This window comes from Cheilinus undulatus, linkage group 13 (genome assembly GCF_018320785.1).
Source record: "Cheilinus undulatus linkage group 13, ASM1832078v1, whole genome shotgun sequence".
NCBI classification, from domain to species: Eukaryota; Metazoa; Chordata; class Actinopteri; order Labriformes; family Labridae; genus Cheilinus; species Cheilinus undulatus.
The window spans coordinates 10303404-10326138 of record NC_054877.1 but is presented as its reverse complement, the minus strand read 5'-3'; the positions used below and the strand labels follow the sequence as shown (position 1 = coordinate 10326138).

Genomic DNA, 22735 nt, shown 5'->3' with positions numbered 1-22735 from the left:
AAAAACTAATAATGTACTAAAGTCGATATTTTGGCTAATCATTGATATATCCAAGTTGGTTTAAGGAAGATAACACTTTTTTTTTGCTTTTTTTTCATAAAAAACAACATTGACTTTAAATAATCAAACTGGCATTTAAATGGTTAAAATCCTCAAAATAACTGAATGTTTGGTAGTTTTGAGGATGGTGGAAGTTGTTTAAGAGATTTATGCAAAAAAAGCAGAAATATTTTTTGGAAGTGGACATTTTTGTCCTTAATGACTTTTAAGGGTATTACATTTGTTTCAGTGTTCCCCTGACCTATTAGAGCATTTGAAATTAAAAATTTGTCAAGAAAATAACCTTGTTTAAAAAAAATGGACCATATGCACCAACACAGCCAAAATGGTGAGCAGAGAAAGAGGAAAAATTTGCCCAAAATGGACAAAAATGCCCCTAGTGATGCCTGAAGGTTAAAGGTCACCGTCATCTAACAAATCCAGATAAACATTTTATTCCAGATATAAATCTCTGGAATCAAAGTTTTAAAAAAGAAATATGCCAGAACATTTAACTGAAGTGTCAGTGTTTTTTTTTCTTATTACTTATTAAATCAAGCCTGATTATTTTGTATTCATACCCTGATGTAAGCTGTTTCTGTAGATTTTTCTGTTGAAAGAGGATTCTTAGAAGTGTAACTGACCGAACATTAGCCAAAAAAACTCCTGCACATTGTCCAGCTTGCAAAAGAGAGATTATTAGATGTTCATCAGACAAACCTGGTGGAAATCTAGTACTGAAGCGTTGCATATAAGAAGTCTTTTACAAGCTGGACAGTGTAGGGTTATTTTTTTTTCTTGCTGGATATTTTTTTTTTAATTTTTTATCTCTGACACACCTGTCTGAAGAAAAAGATGTGTGAAGCAGTTTTTCCACTGACTGGAAATGAGAGAAATACACTTCCTCGTTTTGTTCCCAAGTAACTTGTTTGATTTCTTGCTTCTCAGAAGGCCGATTCACGTCGCTGTTTTGATTTGAGATCAGCTGATCAGTAGACTCAGTCTAGTTCAGCCCTGTTTAAGTCTGTTGCTTTGTCTTTTAAGTAAACGTCACCAGAGGGCAGCAGAAGTCTTCCTTTGGTTTCAAAAATATGCCCTCTGTTTTCACTGGACAGAACATTTACAAGGGTTAGGCCAAGCCCCCACACACACACACACACACACACACACATTATGACTTCTCCACTGATGCTGAAACATACAAAGATAAATGTAAATAGAAACATCCCTGCTGGAAAGTAGATAGGGACAGAAAAAGTTCTCTCAAAGGCTCAGATGCCACAGAATATTGTTAACTGTCCAGATAATCTTCAATCATAATATCACCTACAATGCTATGCTGCAGAAAAACTGTACAGTGAGTCATCTTTTAAATGTCACGCCGCAGAGGTTAAACAGAACTGACAGTTCACACCCTGTAGTTCCTCTTTGTTTTAAAAATAAAGCAACACTTGATGTTCAATAGGGATTCCCTTTTTTCAGTAATAGTTCAATGAGAAACGCTCATCTGTCTATTAATGACTTCTGCTTTAATCCACACTATCCCTGATTCTCTCTAATGTTCTACACGGTACCTGCTGCTCAGAATGTTATGTTTCTATCTCAGATTTTTCAGGTTTGTCCAGGTTCATCCACCTTATAACTGAAAACCTTGTATTAGCTGTGATGCTTAGAGCGAGAGGTCATAAAAGATTTAAAGAGAAAAGAGTCAATTTTGCAATTTTACTCTGCTGCTACTTCATAACATGCCTAAGCCTAACCTCAGCAGCTAAAGGGCCATAAGGTTAGGCTTAGGATGTGATTTAAAAAAGAAATCTATAAAGACACTGAACTTTTTAATCGCTAAAGTAGCATAATCAGACAATAACATGCAAATACTCAACCTTTCTCTTCTTCTGATCAAAATCAGTGCATTCCTGCTTGCCAGTCCTCTGATCAGTATGATCACACAAAAGATTTGACCTTAAGTAAATACAAACACCACAAAATATGAACTACTACTCATCTCTAAATTCAAAACCACCGAGAAAATACGCTTTGTCAATTCATTCACAACTTTACCCGGTCAAATCTGACTATTTAGGCCAGTGGTCCCCAAGGAGGCGCAGGACCCTGTCTGCTCTAGTGTTGTCAAAATTAGATAAATATATTTATCATGACTAGAAATAAAATGTATGAGAAGGTATTAAGTCCAACCTAAAGATGGGAAAAAAGATAATCTGTTAATTTATGAGCAAAAAACATCCAAAGAAAAAAATATGAAATGAAAATTTTGAGATTTTTCAGTTGTATAGTTACAAGAAAGCAAACTCAGAATTTCAGAGTTTAAGAATTTGGAAATCGTCAAGAAAACTAGAAATATCCAAGTCTAAACTTTTGAAGTTAGAAACTCAAATGTTCAAGGTTTTAAAATCATACATTTATAACAGTGTTATGTCAAACATTTACAAGAAAGCAAACTGAAAATATTGGTTGCATTTTCAACTTTTCATCTTTTTAATTTAAACAACTCTGAGCTGTGGTGACTGTTGCAATAACAGATAGTTTATAATCAGATCGTTGTCCAGAATAAGTGTTTGTAAGCACTGTGGTTGTCTTAGATATGAGTAGGGGGCCCCTAAGGATTAATGTTGGAAACTACTGATTTAAACACATCATTGATACATTTTCAATCGGAATATGTACCGTAGGTGAATATAAACATATGATCATCATCAATCATCATCATCATCATCATCAAAGGACAACCTTCATTTACAGTGACACTGAGTCATTACAGAGGCAGTTTAGACACGTAGTTAAAAGAGCCTGAAGATGTTTGATCAAAAATCAACAGACTTGGAGATAAAAAAGTTAAGACATTTATAAGAAATAACTCAAGTCTTACACAGGTAAGAAAACAGAGTATAAACAGAGCTCAGGAACAGTCTGTCCTACACTTTATAGATATTGTCTTTCATTTTATAGTTAGAAATAAAGAACAGCTGTCATGCTCACATTAAACCTTTCCTCATTGAAAGGTATCCTGTGCAAACATAGGCACAGCTGTTTAATAATGGAAAGAAATGATATGCTGCAGTTAGGGATGTGATGACTGATATCTCCTGATACAAATTTGGACATTTTTAAATCTGTTAAAAAACATACTATAATTATCTTAATATGACAGAAGGTGCCATCTGCTTTTCCCTTTCTTGTTGGCCATCAGAAGTTAAAGCCTTATCAGACTCACTTTGAATAAAGAAAGAATAAAAATGCTTTTATTTGTATTTATACCAGCTCAAAAATAAAGATGAGATTTTTATTTTGTAAAAATTGTACAATCAAAAGCACGTAATATAATCATATCCTAAACCCAATGTTAGATATGTTTTGCATAGGATAGTGTATTGTATGGTGGCATTTTAGGGTCAACTGCAAAACATTTTTTTAAACGTGTAAACCAGTAAAACTAAAAAAAAAAATTATTTAATGACACATAAATATATATCAGAGGATGCAAAAAATATTGAGCAAAATGCTGGACAAAATGATAAAAAACAATTTAAGCTACGAAACAACCAAATATAAATACAACTCACGTTTTTTTGTGTTAAGATATTTTCATGTTGTGAAAGGGTTTTTAAAAATTTTTTTTGTACTTTTTGCCTTTCTTTAAACATTTTTACCTTTATTTTTTTGGTGAAAATTTTGTTTTGTATTTCATGAATTAGTTTTGATTCACAAACTCTTTTTAAATATAAAAATTTAATTTAAATATTTTTCCTTTTTCATTTTTGTTTTTGCATTTTGCATTCATGATATTTTTTTGGTGAAAACTTTTAGGTTTTATGAAATAATTAGTCTTTCCAAAATATTTTGGTGCTTTATGAAATATGTTTTGTTTTTTAAGTTTTTTTTTTTGTGCTCAGTGAAGCACTCTCAGATGCACATGCAACTGACCTTAAGGGCCTCTGTAGCATAAAAAAATCTTTAGTTGGCGTTTGTTAATTCCCTAAATGAACTCTAATGATACTTTGTAGTTACTACACTCACCCCAAGCATCTTTTTTCACCTTAGAAGAGTTTTTCCATTTTAATATTCTTGCAAAAATGCAGCATAGACAATCAAAAACTTTGCCATTCAAATTTGTATTTACTTTAATAAAAAAAATGTCAGAACCACATTTAATACTTAATGTAGCCGTGTTTGGTAAGTCACCTGTTTATTCATCAGGCTTTGTAAAGCTAAATTGTTGAAACACCCCTAAGGTGTCAAACCGGTCGGCACCTAAACAACCAGGTGTTGTTTCCACCCATGGATTCATGTTAAACATAGCTGGCATACTTTCCAAAAAGCAATTACATGATGACTGTTGAAACATGTCTGTGTTTGCTAAAATACAGTGTGATGTATTCCTCCTCTCCCTGGGGTGAATCAGTACATCTGTGGATACCTGGACCTAGACAGTAAAAAAGACAGCTCAATAAATTCTCATGCCCTTGTACGGCTCTGAAAAGTGGGGCCCAGGCGTCATGGAAAATGTTCTTTTTTAGTTTCCTGTTGAAGGAAGAGGGAGGGGATAAGTGGTAGTGGGTATAATTTAGATGATAACGTGGGGAAATGCAGACTGAAGAATGCATTCAGAGTAAGTGGACAGTGAAGAATAAGGGAGGGAGAGACTGGCCTGATAAGATGAGGGACAAACAAATGGTAAAAATGTCAGCCATGGTGTTCTCTCTCACACTAGACAGATGTTGTTGGCATTTCAGCTCTGGGAAAGTTGTGTTGAAGTTGCTGGAAGGGAAATCTGCCTTTAGACACTCTTAGGAGTCAATTCTGGTTCATGTTCTCCTATTTTCAGCAACTAAATGACCAGACACTGTGTTTAATACATGACTAGGACAGCAAGCATTATGGCTAAAGTATGTGGACATCCATCTCTTTTACCAGTGGCCTGTTTCAATGTTCAGAATTTCATACGGCCTTTTGATTTCATTGTGCTGTGGATTATGGATTAGACAAAAGTATTGATCAGATGCTTTGTTCTAAGTAACACAGGGCTTCAAAAGGTAAGAAGATAAAGTTACATGGGCCTTTTTGAGATCCTTGTGTAAGTTGATTTGATTCCGTATCAACAAACCAGTGAGCAATGAAGGAAAATATCTGACATACTTTATGTGGATGAGGAGCTAAGTGTTGTGGGTTTACAGTTCCAGTAAAATGTGTTTCAGACACACCCTGAACACTAACAATAACCACTGTTCTGTTTAGCACAGTGTACTGTATATACAGACGAGGACAAAATTATTAGCACGTCTGAAATTTTCATTTAAGAAAGTACTTCCAAAATGCTGTCAAACGGAGAAAGGAACTCAAACATGGCTTTTCCAGACATCCTAGTCTTATTATGGATGCTTAAATGATTTCACTTTGTAAACAGAAGCACAATTATTTCACAAAAAACATAAAAGGGTCTAAATTATTAGCCCCCTTCAGAACTGACCTTTTTATTGAGCCATAACACAAACCACTGTTGTGTAATGATGTGCTTCAACTTTGAAATGCTCAGAGCTTGTAAAATCATAAAACTGAGGGCCTTTTTCTAACGTACTCACAGTATAAAAACTTCAGTAAAGAAATCAGCTCAGACTTGAGAAAAAGAACTGATGATGCCTACAAAGCAAGAGAAGGATATACACAGGTACAGAGTTCCCAAAAGTCAAGAACTAGAGTGAGAAGTATCTTCAAGAAATAAAAAGAGAGCAACACAGTACAGATCAAGCCTGTCAGAGGCAGGAAGAGAAAGATTTCAACTTCTACAGAAGAGACACCTTCAAGCCAGACGGAAGTATGCTAAGGACAACCTTGTAACAAGTCAAAATTAGACAAAAATTTAGCTCTCGTGGCCCTGTTTCGCTTTTCGGGCAAAAAATCGACAATTTATGAAACAAGTCAAAATTTGACCAAAAAACCACCACCTGCCCCAGTTTAACTTTTCAGCGGAAAAGATTATGAATACTGGAAGTAAGATGAAACTAAACTAGAGCTCTTGCATCACAGAGCTGTTGGTTATGTTGGAGAAAGAAAGGAGAAGCTTGTCACCCAGAGAACACCGTCCCCACAATGAAACGTGGTGGTGGGAGTTTTATGGTTTGAGTATGCTTCAGTGCGTCAGCTACCAGGAATCTGGTAAAAGTGGAAGAAATCTTGAATAGAAAAGGAGATGGGAAGATATTGAGGGGAAAACCTCAAGCGGTCAAGAACAAAACTGGGTCATTGCTTGGTCTTCAAACATGACAATGACCTAAAACATTGGTCCCTTCTGGTGAGGAACTCCAGAAGACCAAAGTGAACGTTATTGACTGTTCTGCACAAAGCCCTGACTTTAATCACATCTGTGGGCTGAACTGAAGATCAATGTCTGTGCCAGAAGACCAACGAACCTGGGGGAGCTTGAGAGATTTGCCAGAGAAGTAAGGGTTGGGATTCCTCAGGGAACGTGTCTAAGACTTGTTGAGAACCACGACAAACGACTGCAGGCTGTTATCCAGCAAAAAGGAGAAAAAACTGACTATTAGCATCAGGGGCTAATAATTTAGAGGCTAGTAGTTTTTGGTTTGTGTGAAATGAAGCCTAGTGTTAGTTCATGCAGGACACGGTAGTCATAGCTGTGATCAGCCAGCAGCCACCTGACCCTAATTATCACTTCCCAGCTCCCACAGCAAATCACATTTTTCTGTAAACACAGCAGTGTATTTAGATATGATGTACTTCTCACTTATCCCTGTTAGCATTAAGATACACCACACTGCTGTGTGCAAAGTTAAACCTCCTCCACCCCAGCCTCCTCCTTTATAGCACAACGCTTGCTACTATGGATTTATTTTATTTGAACTAATTTTATTGTATTCACTATGCTTTGTCATTAATGTATCCATCTATATGGGGGTCTCCAGCCATGAGCTCCCTGGAAAGTCAAACATGCTGCAAACATGTTTTGAAAAGCTGTGTCAAAATTGGCCCTTGGTCCACCGCTTGATGATCACTGGCTTACTTGGTGAGTTGATGATTAATGGTTCCTTTGAAAAGCATTATGGGAAGTGTAGGAAACCACTCTCTTCACAAGAAGGCTGATTACTTATAACGGAAGTAGATCAGAGGGTTGCTTTTTCCTTTTCATGCTGTGACTAAGACCACACACCTGCAGGGGAAACTTGCCCTCCATCCCCCCAAAGATCAAACAATAAAGACACATAAGTCATCTTCACTTTTTACGGTAACACTTTAAACCAGACGTTTCCTGTTGAGTCATTTTATTGTAAAAGTAGGTCCAAAGTTTGTACAGTTATGAGTAGAGTACCTTTAAAGCAGACAGCCAGTCTGCTCACACAGTGATGGGACAATGAAGGAGATCTGACCTCTGCCTTCATCTCATGCAGGATATATAATCCCTTTCTTCAATTCAGTCCTTTAAACACTTTGAATAATATCAAAGAAAATAAAAACACTACTTAAATACATTTGGTATAAATATAATAGTACATTTCAACATATTTTTGACATGAAGAGTAACTATTTTCACCTAAAGGAATGATCTCACAGGCAGGGTGTGGTGGGTTATGTATATGTTAGTGATAAAGTCAACCTTAAATCAATCTTACTGTGTCTCTATTGGTTGTTAATGGTACTTGGAATGTAAAATAACTGAAACAATAAATATATTTCTTTAAGTTAAAAGCTCTTAAGTTAGAAGTTAAAATATGAAGCTCTTTCAAATACTACTCAGCTGAATCTAGTGCATTTTCTAACAGCAGGGATTTGTCAGAGCTACTTCACTAACATAGCATTTTTTGTAACAGAGAATGTAAACATGCTGAAAGAGGAGTGTAAAAAAATTGATCATTTTTCTTGGTTTTAAGACTTGGAGTAACAGTCAGCTCTAGTAAGCAGGCCGAAGTTTGAGCAGCAGGAAGGACGGCTGGCCTCAGCGTGGGTCAAACGTTCAGTACGAGTTGTTGTTCTGCTCCAGACGAGCCACCATGTTGGACACCAGCTTCTCCAGCTGCTCGGCCCTCACCCTGCCGGTCTCCAGGACTTCCTCGTGGTTGGCCTTCTCCTGACTGTCGTAGTCCATCACTGAGCGGTTGCTGATGAGCGACAGGGCGAAGCAGCGCATCCCGGCGTGCCGGGCGATGATGACCTCGTGGACGGTGCTCATCCCTGCAGCCAGACGACAAAAGACGAGGTAAGAAACTACACAAAGGGATCACTGCATGCTACACTGTATACCTGTGGGAAAAGAGCTGGTAAATAAATACTTAAGTAGTTTTCAATATGATACAATATCTTTTATTTTAAATACAGAGACTTAAAAATACCTCAAGATCTTAAGACTTTGTTTTTGCCCTGCAACCAAAAGGAGGGAGAGTGCAGGAACTTGCCAGCTATTTATGGTAGTAACAAGAACTTACCCAATATTTAGTGCCTGGGCATAACATATTACAACCCCAATTCCAAAAAAGTTGGGAGGCTGTGTAAAACATAAATTAAAACTTAATGCGATGATCTGCATAACTCATAAACCCCAAATGTGTAAGCTGCCCACATCATAGGCGCTAGAGCAGGGGTCATCAACTACATTTGTACAAGGGCAGGCTTATCTAAATGTAGACACTGTGGGGGCTGGCACGTTAAATGAACTAAATAAAAATATTTTTATTTTCTTTGAAATGTAACTTCTTTTTAGCCTTTAGCAGTGACCTCATTCCCTACTCACACAGTTAAATCTCTATCCTGCAGCAGCCACAAGGGGGCAATTGAGGTATTTAAGCCACATATTTCTGGGGCTGCAATGTACTTTGATGTAAATAAGCAGTTTCTTCATTGGTAAAAACACATTTTAGTTCTCAGGCAGTGAAAAAATTAGCTTAAGCCCTCTGAACTGTTAAATTTACACAGAAATCTGCTCCTTCAATCAAGAATGGACTCATGAGTAAGTTTGTAATGCATCTTATTTGCTAATAATGGTTAATAATAGTTGTATTTTTTTTTAATTGATCAAACATTAAACCAATCTTTAAAAAATGTTTCAATCTAACTTATTTTTTGGAGTTACTTAAATATTTATACAGATCAAATGAGGAAAGACAGGATACCCTGAATACAGCAATTCTTTTTCCTAAGCACTTTCTAATCAAGCTTCTGGGGGCTGGATGGGAGACAATGGGGAGCCTAATGTGGGCCCCCAATGTGGGCCCCCCTGGGCCTCCAGTTGATGATCAGTTTACTGAAGGGTGACACGGGAGAGGCGTTTCATTCATGCCCCATCCTACTCCCACAGAAATATCCTGTCATGTCGCAATTCCAAACCACAATCAAATAAATATCATCCCATCCCACAACCAGTTGAATAATTCCCGCTCCCATCCCAATCCCCTTTTTCTTTTTTACTCCTGTCCAATCCTACTAATTTGAATAGTTTAATATATACCCCAACATGGCACCTAATGTTGTATTTAATGTATTTAGTCTTGTAACTTGGGTTACAGTGTTGGCTCACTGACAGAAAACTACAAGCAAAATGGCTACCAAGTGTGGTACACAGTGCCTCTGTCCATTTTCCATTAAAAAAAACTAAAAAAAATGAAGATAAAAACTGCATATAAAATAGTCTACCATTTTGGTGGTTCCTGCTCCCACCAACTCCCGCGTACTTTTTTCCCAGTCCCATCACAATCACGTGATCCAATAGCAGAATGACTCCCATCCCCGGGAACCCCATGATCTGATAGAATCCCTAATAAATGTCAGCCTCTAATAGGCACTAATGCAATGCCATACCATCAGAGATGCAGGCTTTTGAACTGTGTGCTGAGAATAAGCTGGATACTTTCTCCCTCTTTAGTCAGCAGGACACAATGTTCATGGTTTCCAAAAAGAATTTCAAATTTTATTAACATGACCGAAGAAAAGTTTTCCATTTTGTCTCTGTCTATTTTAAATGAGCTTCGATAACAGCCACATTTCTGGGTCATGTTGGCATATGGCTTCATCTTTGCATGACAAAGCTGTAACTTGCATTTGTGGATAGCACCGTGAACTGTTCAGAGAAAAGGTTCTAGAAGTGTTCCTGAACCACTGCAGTGATTTCCAGATCAGAATCAGGCCTGTTTCTAATGCAGTAGTGCCTGAAGATCACAAGCATCCAATGCTAACCTTCAGCCTTGTCCCTTGAATAGAGATTCCTCCAAATTGTCTAAATCTTTAGATTTTTTTTTTTACTATAGATGGTGGGATTGCAGGGCTTTAGCATGAAGCACATTTTTAAGAAGGTTCTCATCTCAGCCTCGATGTAGAAGAATAAATCAGTCTTTTTATGTCAATACACATTTTTTTCTACTACTCTGACTTAAAAATGTAAGGGTTGGATTAATTTTGTAATGCATTACATGTTATTTGTCCCAGGATATGTTAGGGGACACTCATTTATTTCTAAAGCATGCTGCCTGCAGTAAGGCTAAAAACTCTGAAGTTGCTTAAAAGTGATTACATATCCTGTGACTCACCTCTTCCTGTCCAAGTCTGTACAATTGATGCAGACTGATTGCGTACATGCAGGTATTTTTGTGTCAGCGATGACCTGAATTGGCCGTGAGATAAAATCTAGCTTCATGTTGTGGTTGATGTTCAGTGCATAGTTTTTACATCATTATGGAATGTCGATAAAGATCAACACAAGTACAGACGAAAGTGTGTAAGAACAACAGAAAGTGTGTAAGAACAACAGAAAGAGTGTAAGAACAACAGAAAGAGTATAAGAACAACAGAAGAGTTATCACTCACCAACAGCATCAGCTCCCAACATGTGCAGCATGCGACACTCAGCGATGGTTTCAAAGGAAGGCCCTCCCAGGACGACGTACACCCCCTCCCTCAGGAAGTCACTGAAGCCTAGCTCTGCAGCTACATCATGTGCCAGCTGTCTCAGCTCGCGGTCATAGGCGTCAGACATACAGGGGAAACGGACACCAAACCTGGAGGAAAGAAGGCCATGTTTACACAAGCTTCTGCATCTGTTGTAATGTACAAACTGTCTAACACAATAATAAAATCTCCTTAATGACTCAGACACGATTACAGCATCACCAGGTTTCCTGTTTGTCCTCGTGTGAATGCCCATTATAGGTCACTGGCTCCTCTGCCAAAAGCAGCACATTGAAAGCTAACCATCAAGTTTGTGCCAGTAAAGAAGGCTGTTGTGAAACAGGAAGAGATAAAAGTACTGGTGAACTCAGTGTACTGATGATTCATTATGTGACCTCCTGCAGCAGTGATGCTCTGACATTACACAGAGTTTTTCTCAGGAGCTAAAAGTTTCATTTAGAAGTTTTGATGCCTTTGGACTCAGAACAAAGTTTCTTTTGTTCTCACTGACATCTAATCTGACTAAAAGTGGAGCTGAATACATACTGAAATATTACAAAAGACGAAACACGAGAGCAACTTAGTCATTTCAGTAGAGCAGGTAACACTAAAGGGCATGAAGTTACTGCTCACCAAAGGAAACATTTTCACAAACACCACATGCTTTTAGCTTATTATCATTAAAATGTTAAAATCTTTTGGCCATTAAGTTATGTTCAAATGTCATCTGATCTGAGACAATGTATAAATGCTGTATTAATATCCATTTTTGATGACTAGGTCTTTACACACTGGGTTCGTGATTTTTGGATGCTTTTTATTAAAAAGTCACACTCGAAACTTACACACTCAATCCGATGCGTTATTTGCCTTCACTGCAAAAATTCATAGAGTGTGGCAAATTGTTTAGTACCACAAGCCGGGGGCTGTCACCCCTTTAAAATCACTTTGGACCCATCCATCCTGACAGAGAGCTTCACACAGCCCCTGCTCATGCGTCATAGCGCTGAGCCAAGTTGGAGAGCAAATTTTTAATTCAGTCTCTGTTATGACCTGTGAGTAGGCTACAAACTTCTGCCCTTATCTGTTATATTTCTATGATTTACACATAATACACTGACAAACTACGGTGTTTAAAGTGATGTTTCTGTGCAGGAGAGGAAGAGAGAGATGGGAGGGGTTGGGTGGGGGCGAGTGAGCAAGAGAGAATGAAGCAACCCTAACCCAAACCCTCTGAATCATCAATCACCATTTAAATGACTAAGACTGATGCGAAATTTCACATAAAATCAAACCTGTCCCGAAAAAATAATGACAGACGAAAATTTTTGGGTCATTGTGCAAACATGATTAGAACAACACGAGATCGATTTCCTTTCTTTACATGTGAAAAATTCAGATGAAAAAATGGAATCAGTGTGCAAAGGCCTTTCGCAAGTGATCAGAACTCACTTGCCCAGCTCTTATACAAACAACAGCCCGTGCATAATTTCTGTCCAACAGTAGAAGCTGTCTTTTAACATTACTTTTGCAACACCACTGCCTTGGAGTTGCACAAATACCTACGGATGCGCCAACCGAAAAATTCAGGGCTGATTCAAATACTAGTGTTTAGAAGAACAGTTTAGCCAGTGGCCAATCCTGACGCTGGTGTGTACTCCATTTTTTATTTTAATGCAAGACTTGCACATTTCCAACATTTTCTCTCCTGTTTTTCCCTGGGATCACTTCTTCTCCCCAATAATAAATCTTTTCTCTGAATCAGTCATTTGTTGTGCTAAATAGAAGATATGATACAATAGATACACTTCTGCAGCTCACATCGCTTTATACCCACATTATTAGACCATTTTTGTCAAAAGCTGATAGTGGCTGATGCCAGTGTTAAACCAATGCATCTTTGCATCCCTACAAGTATCTGTGGTGGGGGTTTTATTGCCTTGAGCTCATACTCTCAGGCTTACTGTGTTTTATATATGTTTATTTAGCCTTTCTGATAGCTTGTCATCTTGAAATTGGTTGTAATTAAATTATATAAAGTACTCTATAATATTGATTTACTAACCAGTGTATCACTGTCCCTTTAAAGCATGTTTTAGACAAAATGAGGGAGAAAAGTTGTTAACAAGGCACTACTAGCCTCTTAGCTTGTGGCTATGTATCCCTGCTTGCTATATGCAGTGAGGCCATTAGAAATTCAAATGACTGGGGTGAATTAGCTACCAGCTAAGAGGATTGCAGTGCCACATTCACTGTTTTTTCTCTCAAATTCTGTCATACATCAGTTGATAGGGCAGTCTTCAATGCATGTCAGCATGCATACACATCTAAAACCACCTCTGTGTGCAGTCTGAGCTATCAGATATAACCAATATGGACTTTAAGGCAAAGTGAAAACAGAGTCTAATTCTATTGACTTTTTTCAAATTTGAGTAAACAAATATGCACCTGCCACGTACTTTCCAGCTTAAAATATCTACACTTGTCATTTCAAACATTTACTATAAGCAGCAACAAAATTATAACACAATTAACAGTATTTTTCCACACATAAAAAAGGAACATCCATCCACTTTTCATTGTTTTTCTCCACCTACCTCTCATCGTTGGGCCCTTTCAGTGGGTTGACTCCAGCAAACCCAGGCATGTTGATGTGGTCCTTGATGATCATGACGTCTCCCACCTTGTAGTCCTGATTGAGGCCTCCGGCTGCATTGGTCAGGATCATCGTCTCCACACCCATCAGCTTGAAGACACGCATGGGCAGCGTGATCTGAAGGGAACAAGATGTTATAAAACACAAGAGCAAGGATGTTAATATTTATGTACATCTTGGAAAAAGTGACCGTGCAAACCATTTACAAGAAACACACTTAAAAACAGCTCAAATAAGGAGATGCAAGTATGAGATCAACATAATATTTTTTGTGCTTCCTTATTTGTCAGTCAAATCATCCTATTTTTGCAAAGCATTATACAGAGCTACCAATAGCATCACAGCTGAAGCACAAAGATATTTCCATGTTCACTGCATTTGATAACCTGCAAATGCTGAGGCTCTCTCTAGTTAAGCCAGATATGAACATATATATTCAAATCACCAACTGCGACCATGTCTGGACACCTGCTGTATATAAAGGAGATTATAACAGACCTGTAGAATCAAGTTTTACCCTCACTACTTGATTTTTTGTGTGTTTGGATTTTGAGAGATCTCTATCTGATCTGAAAAATCTGCATGATGTTTGAAACATCAAGAAGCTATGCAAAGGCTTCAAACACCTCCTAGTTTACACGAGTTGCCTATATATGCATCAATCTTATATAAGAATGTTTTAGCCTTTAAAAATGAAAAATGCAAATTATGACATACAAATCAATCATTCCTTAACACTAAAACGGTTGCAAAAGTGGCAGATTTTACTGTTCTACCAGCATGGATTTGTAACAGTGAATTCCTGTTTTATAAGAGCGAAGAGGAAGAACATCAGGTTATCGATCATGTGAGGAAAGCAAACAACAACTGTACTTGAAAAGAATGATAGCATTCACAAAATGTCAGCAGTTCAGCAACGTTTTACACCAGATTATTCCGCCAGTTACACAATGATGCACTCAACATTCAAGGCATCAGTTTTCAGGTGCATTATCATTGTTGACACACAGGGCTGGAGGCCTGCGGCTGTAAAACAACTGCTGATAAACAGCTGTTAAATGTATGCTGACACATGATTCAAGCACGTCTATCAGTGTCAGGAATAAAAACAGATATACACTGGATCATTTGTACACATAATATCCCAGTTTCACCGACTCAAACTGATTATAATGTGAACTAACCTTCTGGACTGGGTAGCCCTCATATAGGTGGAACCTGCCCTGCATGCAAACACACGGCTTCCCTTTTAGTGTTCCAAACACCAGCCGGCCTGCATGACCGTGCACTGCAATAAACACACAAAACCATAATTAGTAATCAAGTGCATTCAAGTAGAACTCAAAACTGGCATGCTAACTCAAGAAAACAGCTGTTATTTTCCAAAGAGCTGCTGCCTGTGCATACCTGTGCTTCGTGGGAAATTGGGAATGTCACTGTATTTGATGACTTGAGGGTCCTTGAGCATCTCAGCCAGTCCTCCAAGACCTGAACCGCACACGATTCCCACAGTTGGCCGCACCTGTGTAGTTGACAGCAGCCAATCTGCTGTGGCTCGGCACTCCTCATAGCTGTCACTGAGAGGAAGAGAGCCAGAGGGAATCAAAGATCAGTCAGGGATTCAGACACTGGTCTCAACAAAGTTTGTTTTGTATAAAATAAATTTTGAAGACACGGTGTTTTGCCACAGTCAGAGAAACAACACAAAATCTGTGCTAGTTTATGCCAATAATCCACTCTTTACTAGCTAGAGCCAACATTACACTCTATGCCAGGGCCTTCAGACAAACGTGCAACAAAACTGTGGTAGCTTAAGCTAGTATTACACTCTGTGACGTTTAGCTTAACAAAATACTCTGTTAGTGCTTTAAAATGTCGAATAGAGACACCCCTACACCAAAGCTTTGCTTGCTAAAACTTACACAACACTTTTTGTTAGTTTAATCCAGCATTAAAAAATATGCTTTTGCCTTGTTTTTTCTTTCTAGTTTCTAGCTGATTTATTGAAAGTGTCTTCATCTTTTCTGCTTTAAAGCATCTTTAAGTAGCATCTATATTGTTTCATATTTCTGTGGAGACCACTGTTTGGAAAAGAGGAGATGAGTAGATTAAAGGAGGAGCTAATAAATTCTGGCATTTTTTGGGTGTATTGTCTTCATTGTACCCGATATTGCATTTAAGACTGCTTGTGAAACATTTCTAACCCTAGCTGGGTGTGGGAACATTTCTTGTAACAGTATACTTTCATAATTGCCGAGTATCTCATTTCATAATCATCATGGGGATTAATCTGCTGAAATGTAAGCTTCTTAAGACCATAGATGAGGTCGAGAAGGCGTGGGATAATGTAAAGGTATTATTATGTCCCTTTTGTCTTATTGACTTGCATTTTCTTCATTTTAAAACTCTTCCTTTTTTTTAGGTGGCGTGACTTGCTGCCCTCAGCGATGCCCTCTCTCTGCGTGCACAGTCATGTGGCACTCAGTAACCAGGAAACACGCAGGAATATCAGATTAAACAAGAGGAATTCAGGAAGGAGGGGGACTCTAAACAGTTACTGAGCTGACTGAATAGCTTTCCTGGTTTAAGTACTATTTATACATAAACACAAACATGCATAATAACCTAGAGTTAAAAGGTTAAGGTGGCTTTACTATGCCAACAATGCACCATGATCACGCCAAGAAACAGCAAAGAAACACTAACACAACTGCTTTGACAATGACATCAATGTTTTTCCAACAAAGAAACTCTTATATTCCTGCATGCGACTTGTGTGTAAATGTTTCTATTGACGTTGGCTATTTTTTTTGCTCTTTTACTCTGACTTATAATCCAGCTTTGACCGATTATGCAGACACTCTCTTTACAGCCCTCTTTGTTCTCAGGGACAACACTGCCCCTCATAAAAAATAAGAAAAGAAACAAGCAGACAAAAAACATGAGAGGCTCCCCCCCTTCTGAAATAAATAACATTAATAAATTGTGACTGCCTCTAATTTGGACATTTGCAAACCTGAAAAGTTATAAAATTATGGTATGTGCATTCCCAATGCATAACAAATTTCTATTAATTTTTCCAGCATGAACCCTCTAATGAAATTTCTTTAGGATAGTCAGCTGTCTTAGGCCTAAACTGCAACTTTTACTCTCAAAGACAGAAATACATGCACATTGTATGTGCGTTTGGGTAAACTGATTAAGCATCCTTTGACAGTTTTGTGATGTGTAATTAAAGTCCAAAGTAAGGCTGCCTGAATATTGCAACTGACATCAAGTTTTTGATAAAACACAATAGATAGTTGATTTTATAACATCCTAAATATGAGGATAAATATGAGGGGCGGGATTTCTTGTCTAATTCTAATTCAGATTCAGTCAACTTTACCGGTCCCAAGAGGGTAATACTTTTGAAGTTCACCCTTGTCAGCATCACATAACCAGCAGTCAACAGTTACATGTCAACACCGATGGATTAAAAAGAAGCTTGTCAACATGGGTGAGCTGCTAGAGTCGCTCACTGTGGAGCACCTCTCTGGGACGCTCCACAGCTCCTTGCAGTTTGCACTCTTGTGATCCCAAGATGCTTGAAAGGTGAACCAGAAAGGGCACTTTTAACACATTTTCTCCCTCATGCATAATCCATCATTTGACTGTTCAGGACGTACACCATAGTGCTACTTTTAATGAAAAGTTTCAAATTCAAAACAAGAAGCGAGCCACAAAGGTGGACAAAGTTGAACAGCGCTCCTGGTTTCTATTTGACCTGGAAATGCCTAGAGGGGCTACAGGAGGTGAAGGGGGTCGAGCTTTGTGTTACGAGGGTGAGCTTGGGTGATTGAACCGGTAGCTGAAGGCAGAGAATACTCATGTTCCATCCTAACTGAGCAGCACAAAACATGAATGAGGTACAGCAACAGAACAGCAGTTTCCAGTAGATTTGGTAGCAGTCTTTCATGTAACATCCAGCGTTTCCACAGCAATGATAACCATTGCATGTCTGTAGAGACCGATGGGACCGACTTTCCCCTTTACAACTAGAAAAATGAAGCATTTCTCTGGCTTTGAAAGCTATTAGAGATATTTGAGGTAATTTAGCAATTAAACTAATGTGTTAATTGCATAGAAGTAGTCATTTTTTATTGGTTAGGGCATTTCACTGCAAAAAATCTATGTATTTTGAGTAGCAAGGAAACATTTAAATTTTAAAATTTGATAACTGTTGAAAAAATTCTATTATGTCCAGATAAAGTAGTCACTATGAGTTAACAAAACTGTTTTAAGTAAATAATAAGAGAAAAGTAGCCAGCTGTAATTAAGTGAGCAGTTGGCCATTTGCCTGACAGAAAGCCCCAAGTATTTGGGGCTTTTATACAAGACAAAATAGAACAGCATTAGAATATATTTCTTTTAGTGTTGGGCATTACATTGATTTTCAATTTCATTCACAATTTTTGCCTACAATATTCATGAAAACAAGATAATGGAGATTAAATGATTATCAAGCCACATGCCATGTGCTTTCTTTCTCATGGCTTCTGTTTTTAGTAAACGTTTACATCGCCGATACTTATAACATGGTTAAGTAATTTTTATTTATTCATAATAAGTAAATAAAACAGTAATACAGTTATGTTTGGTAATCAAAATCTCCTAGAATCAGTTAGAATTATCTTGATTGGGATAATTGAGCAGCCCTACTTTCTCATCGCTGTAGTTAAATGCAATGTAGTTTTATCTCGTTTATAAGCTCTTAAGTCATAGAAGTTAAAGAATTTCCCTTATGTTAAATAAAAAATTGTGCACTTATAATTACAATAAATTAATATTAGACAATTAGACAATAAGTTATTTTAATTTTGAGCAAAAGTAGCAAATAAATTGCTGCTTTAAACTATCTGTTTTTAGTTTTAGTGTTAAATGCAGAGCTGATCTTGGGGCAGCTTCTCCTGCTGTGACACTCATTATCAGGTGTTCGGAGGATCATGCGCAGTGAGTCATCATGTGTTGGGTGAATTTGACTCACGGACAGGTCTCTATTACTCGGCATGACTGAATAACTTCACACTAGTATCAGGATAGCCCCCCCCCCCTGCAGTATCCCCACTCTGTGACAGACGCAGCATCAGAGTATGTGTATGGGTGAAAACATTAATCCTCACTATGAGTCAGAGCTCTGACGGTTAGAGCATGTGACGTCACAGCCGAGCGCGTGTGCCAAGTGGGGTTTTTCCTCCAGACAGTGAGTGGGCACACGAGGACAGTTCCGCTCTAAGGTTTAGCCAAGCTACCTTTCTCTCTCTCACGAACAGCACCTGGAGTGAACACTTGTCTCCTCATGTCCATGTGAAATAAACGGAGTTAGGCAGCATCCTCCTCCTGGGACAGTCCCATCCAGACGACGCAGGCGCGCGCTTTTCATGCCGTGTTAATTATCAGTTCAGTTAAACGGCTGTAGAATATGACACTTAGGGAATTTCAAGTTAATGTGGCTACATGTTAGGGTTTTTAATCAAAGTATAACTGCATCCACACGCTCGTTATCTTGTGAAATAATCGATGGGGACACAGTTATTAATTCTACACCAATAATACACTGTATCTCACTAAAACAAGACTAATAAATACAGGATTAAAACATATCAGACGTACTTATGACCACTGTATCATCACGAATATACTTTATAGTATTAATGTATTATAGACTTACCCAGGCGCAGACTCGGACATGGCTAGCATGATGAAACGTGATGTTGCTGGTCGACAGGCTTCCGTGTTGTTCTGAGACCAGGATCAAGGTTATTCTCTGGGTTTCCTGATGGAGAGACCGGTTTTAGGTTTACACCCCCACCCCTTTACAACATGACTGCCACACTACCTTTACGTCACAACCAGACAGAGACTCTGATTGGCTGGACTGCAGGCGTTGAGCTTCTGATGCTCTGGTGTGGTCTCCGGCGATGCGTTCAAGTGTGGCGATACGCAACGGAAGAAACAATTCAAGACGCACAAATTTTCACCGCACACTTAGACTTACACAACAGTGTTCCTTGCTTTAAGTAACTGCTTTAAGTGAACAAAATTTGACAAAGTGCCTTCTTAAGTGACTTCTGAATAGTTACAATTTGACGAAGAGCCCTTATTGGTGTCCTCTCTATACAAACCTAGACTGTAGAAAGAATGAAGAGAAGAAAGAAAAGAAAGAGACAAACATAAACATATTGCCCTCTTAAGGGCCCTCTATGTGGACAAAATTTGTCTCAGTGCCCTCTGAGTGGATATATGACGATGTATCTCTAGACTGCGCTTAAATGGAAAATGCATGAAAACTAGGGCTGTCTTCCCTCTCAGTGGATGAAATGCAAGATTGAAAAGATTGAGATTTTTCAGTAGTTTTCATTTTCATTTAGTTTTTACCTTTTGTTTTAAATTTCTGTTTAGTTTTATTTAGTTTTTATGGCTGGTTTGTTAGTTTAGTTTACTTTTTATTTTGCAAAAATGCTTCATTTTAGTTTAGTCTTTATTAGTTTTAGTGTTAGTTTTAGTTTTTTAATCAATCTGGGATACTCTTCAGGGAACTGACCCAAAAGGGCTCTTCACTTCAATTTATTGATGTAATTTTGATGTTTGTATAACACTTACTGAACTACTGAAAAACCCAAAACTATTATAACCTTGGTGTAGAGGTCAAGAGATCCTCAGTTTAAATCTGGGTGCCCCCCCATCTTGAACTTCCCACACAGTATTAATAAAGCATCCATCCATGCATCCATCCTAATTTAAAAAAAAGTTTCATCTTAACCTGGATTTATTACTATTTCACATTAAATGTTTGACAAAATTTAAATGGTGGTGCCCCTTTTTATCATCTTCACCCATGCCCCTCAAACATCCTGAGCCTGCCACTGCCTCAGGTAAAAAAAAAAAAAAAAAAAAAAAGTGTTTCAAAATCATTAGCTTACTTATTCACTGTCATACTCACAAACCTCTGAGCTCTCTTTATTAGTATGATATAGGGTGCTCATTTAGCGACACAAGTAATGGCATTACTACTGAAATATGCTTGACTTCATTGATTGTTACCACACATTATTAAAATGCTAGTTGAAAAGTAGTTTATCATTTTCTGTGAAATCATTCAAAGAGTGCAGGGGCAAAACTCAGCATTCCTTAAAAGGCCCTAAAACAGTCTGGGTTGATATTTTTAAGTGTAAAAGGATGAAAAAGTATTCTTAAGTTTTGCTGTTGGCTCAGTAAGCATTCATTAAAAAAAAGGCACAGCAGAACTGAACAGAACTGAAAAGTAAAGACGTGTAAAACTTGTAGCCAACACTTAAACCAGACACAATAAAAGCCAACTGTTTCACAGATCTCAGACAAGTCCTACAATAATCCGGTCTAATAAGCCATTATTCATTTTGGAACCTATGTGACCACATGGATGGAACAACTTTGGAATTTCCCACAGTACTTGAATGTAGCAGCATTCATCACAACGTGGTCTTGTTTCTTTTGGTGCTGATGCAATACCTCCATGAGCACATCTGGAGACCCACGCAGTTATATGTTGTATTTTTTTATTAGGAAGTTCAGTGGATTCAAATGTGTATCATCTGTAAGAATTAGCGAAAGTGTAAACAAAGAACAATTAGATAGGAGTACAAGGAACGTGTATTCAAAATGTTTCCTGTATGTGGTAAAATGCTATTTAATTCATGATAGAGAGATGGAAACGGTTCATTTGTGTGGCTGTCTGACAAAAACAAACAAAACAGTGCATTTCAAAATGATGGTGGCCAAAAAGTCAAGCAGGAATCAAACATTTAGAGTTAGTGAGTTAGATAGTCTTCAAGGAATCTCTACCTGAACTTAATAACTCAAAAATTAAAGTTTACTAGAACAGTCTCTAAAGCCTCCTTAGTTCTCCCTTCCACCTCATAATTTCTTTGTGTCTTTTTCCTACCTGTAATAAAACTCTCTCTTCATTGGGATGATTAGTAAACCATGTGAACTCACAACAGGAAAACTTACCGACACATTGAGAGAACTATTCAGCAGTAAAACGCGCCATACAGGAATATGAGAAGCCACAGAACAGGCCTGACTTTACCCACACCTAGACATGCAGTTATTACCCTTCACAACACCACAGTCCCAGAGAGAAAACAAACAAGCTGTATTTCCTCTTAAGAGTATTTATAATAGACTTTTAGATGCAGTTTATCCACAGAAAATTAGGAGTTAAGATTCTTTGTTTGAACTTACAAAGTTCAAGGATAATCTTGTTAGTTCTAACAAAGGGTGACTGAACAAAGTTTGTCCTCAGCTGACGCCGACATACTGGAGTGGAAAATGAAAGAGAGCTGTGGGAAACCGACGCATGTCTGCGCTCACTGGTGGCGTAGTCAGAGATTCTCGACAGGGGTGGTCTAGATGAGGCAGTGACTTATGTAGGAGTGACCTGAAGTGTGTGCACTCACATAAGAATGAATGACATTTATTATTATTTTTAAATTCACTTAGCATTTCTATGACTAACACTAAACTACAGACCAGCCTTTCCCAAACTTCAGAGTGCTGCAGGCCCATTAGAGGCCTGAATATCTTCTGGGGACAACCAAAACCTTCATGCAACCGTAACATGAAACTAAAAGTATTACTCTTTATTTTCATTTCATAAAAAGAAAATTCCAAAGCAAATTTTCAGACATTAACACCCTAAGAAAGTGCTGGCAGCCATTAAATACAACTAATGAGCCACTAAAGTTCATTTTGTCTGGAGAGGCATCTGCAAAGTCATCTAGATTTTTGTTTCTAATATCAATTGCTTAAAATGTGCTCTGTGTTTGGCTGGTGGTTGGCTCCCTTAATATCAGACGTAAGGCTTGTCATTAAGCGCTGTGCCAGATGGATCCATTCATTGAGCTACACACGGTGTTAATTTTGGCAGCTATTTTAAATTTTAGTCTTAGTTTTAGTCTTCAAATGAAATGCATTTTAGTTTTAGTCACATTTTAGTCATTTCTACCCTTTTTACTTTTAGTCTAATTTTAGTTGGCGAAAAGTCAAAACATTTTAGTCTAGTTTTAGTCCATAAAAAGTCCTCACATTTTAGTCTTTGCTTTTAGTCCAAGC

General features: G+C 37.9%; 1 protein-coding gene across 1 annotated transcript; it reads right to left on the bottom strand.

Moving 5' to 3' along the window:
* Positions 1-7284: 7284 nt before the first annotated feature.
* Positions 7285-19463, bottom strand: pnp5b (purine nucleoside phosphorylase 5b). Its single transcript, XM_041802291.1, has 6 exons — positions 19311-19463; positions 15008-15177; positions 14785-14888; positions 13542-13717; positions 10864-11054; positions 7285-8241 (listed from the first exon to the last, which is right to left on the bottom strand). Exons 1-6 carry the CDS (start codon positions 19337-19339, stop codon positions 8024-8026), a joined length of 888 nt encoding a protein of 295 aa, XP_041658225.1. The 5' UTR covers positions 19340-19463; the 3' UTR covers positions 7285-8023.
* Positions 19464-22735: the final 3272 nt, after the last annotated feature.

What these genes read in the sequence shown, in the direction of transcription:
- pnp5b (XM_041802291.1), bottom strand. Translation starts at nt 19,339, where the DNA reads ATGCTAGCCATGTCCGAGTCTGCGCCTGG. An exon ending in ATGTCCGAGTCTGCGCCTGG is followed by an intron (nt 15,178 to 19,310) that starts GTAAGTCTATAA and finishes TCTTCCTCTCAG; the next exon opens with TGACAGCTATGAGGAGTGCC. An exon ending in AAAGGGCCCAACGATGAGAG is followed by an intron (nt 11,055 to 13,541) that starts GTAGGTGGAGAA and finishes TCTTTCCTCCAG; the next exon opens with GTTTGGTGTCCGTTTCCCCT.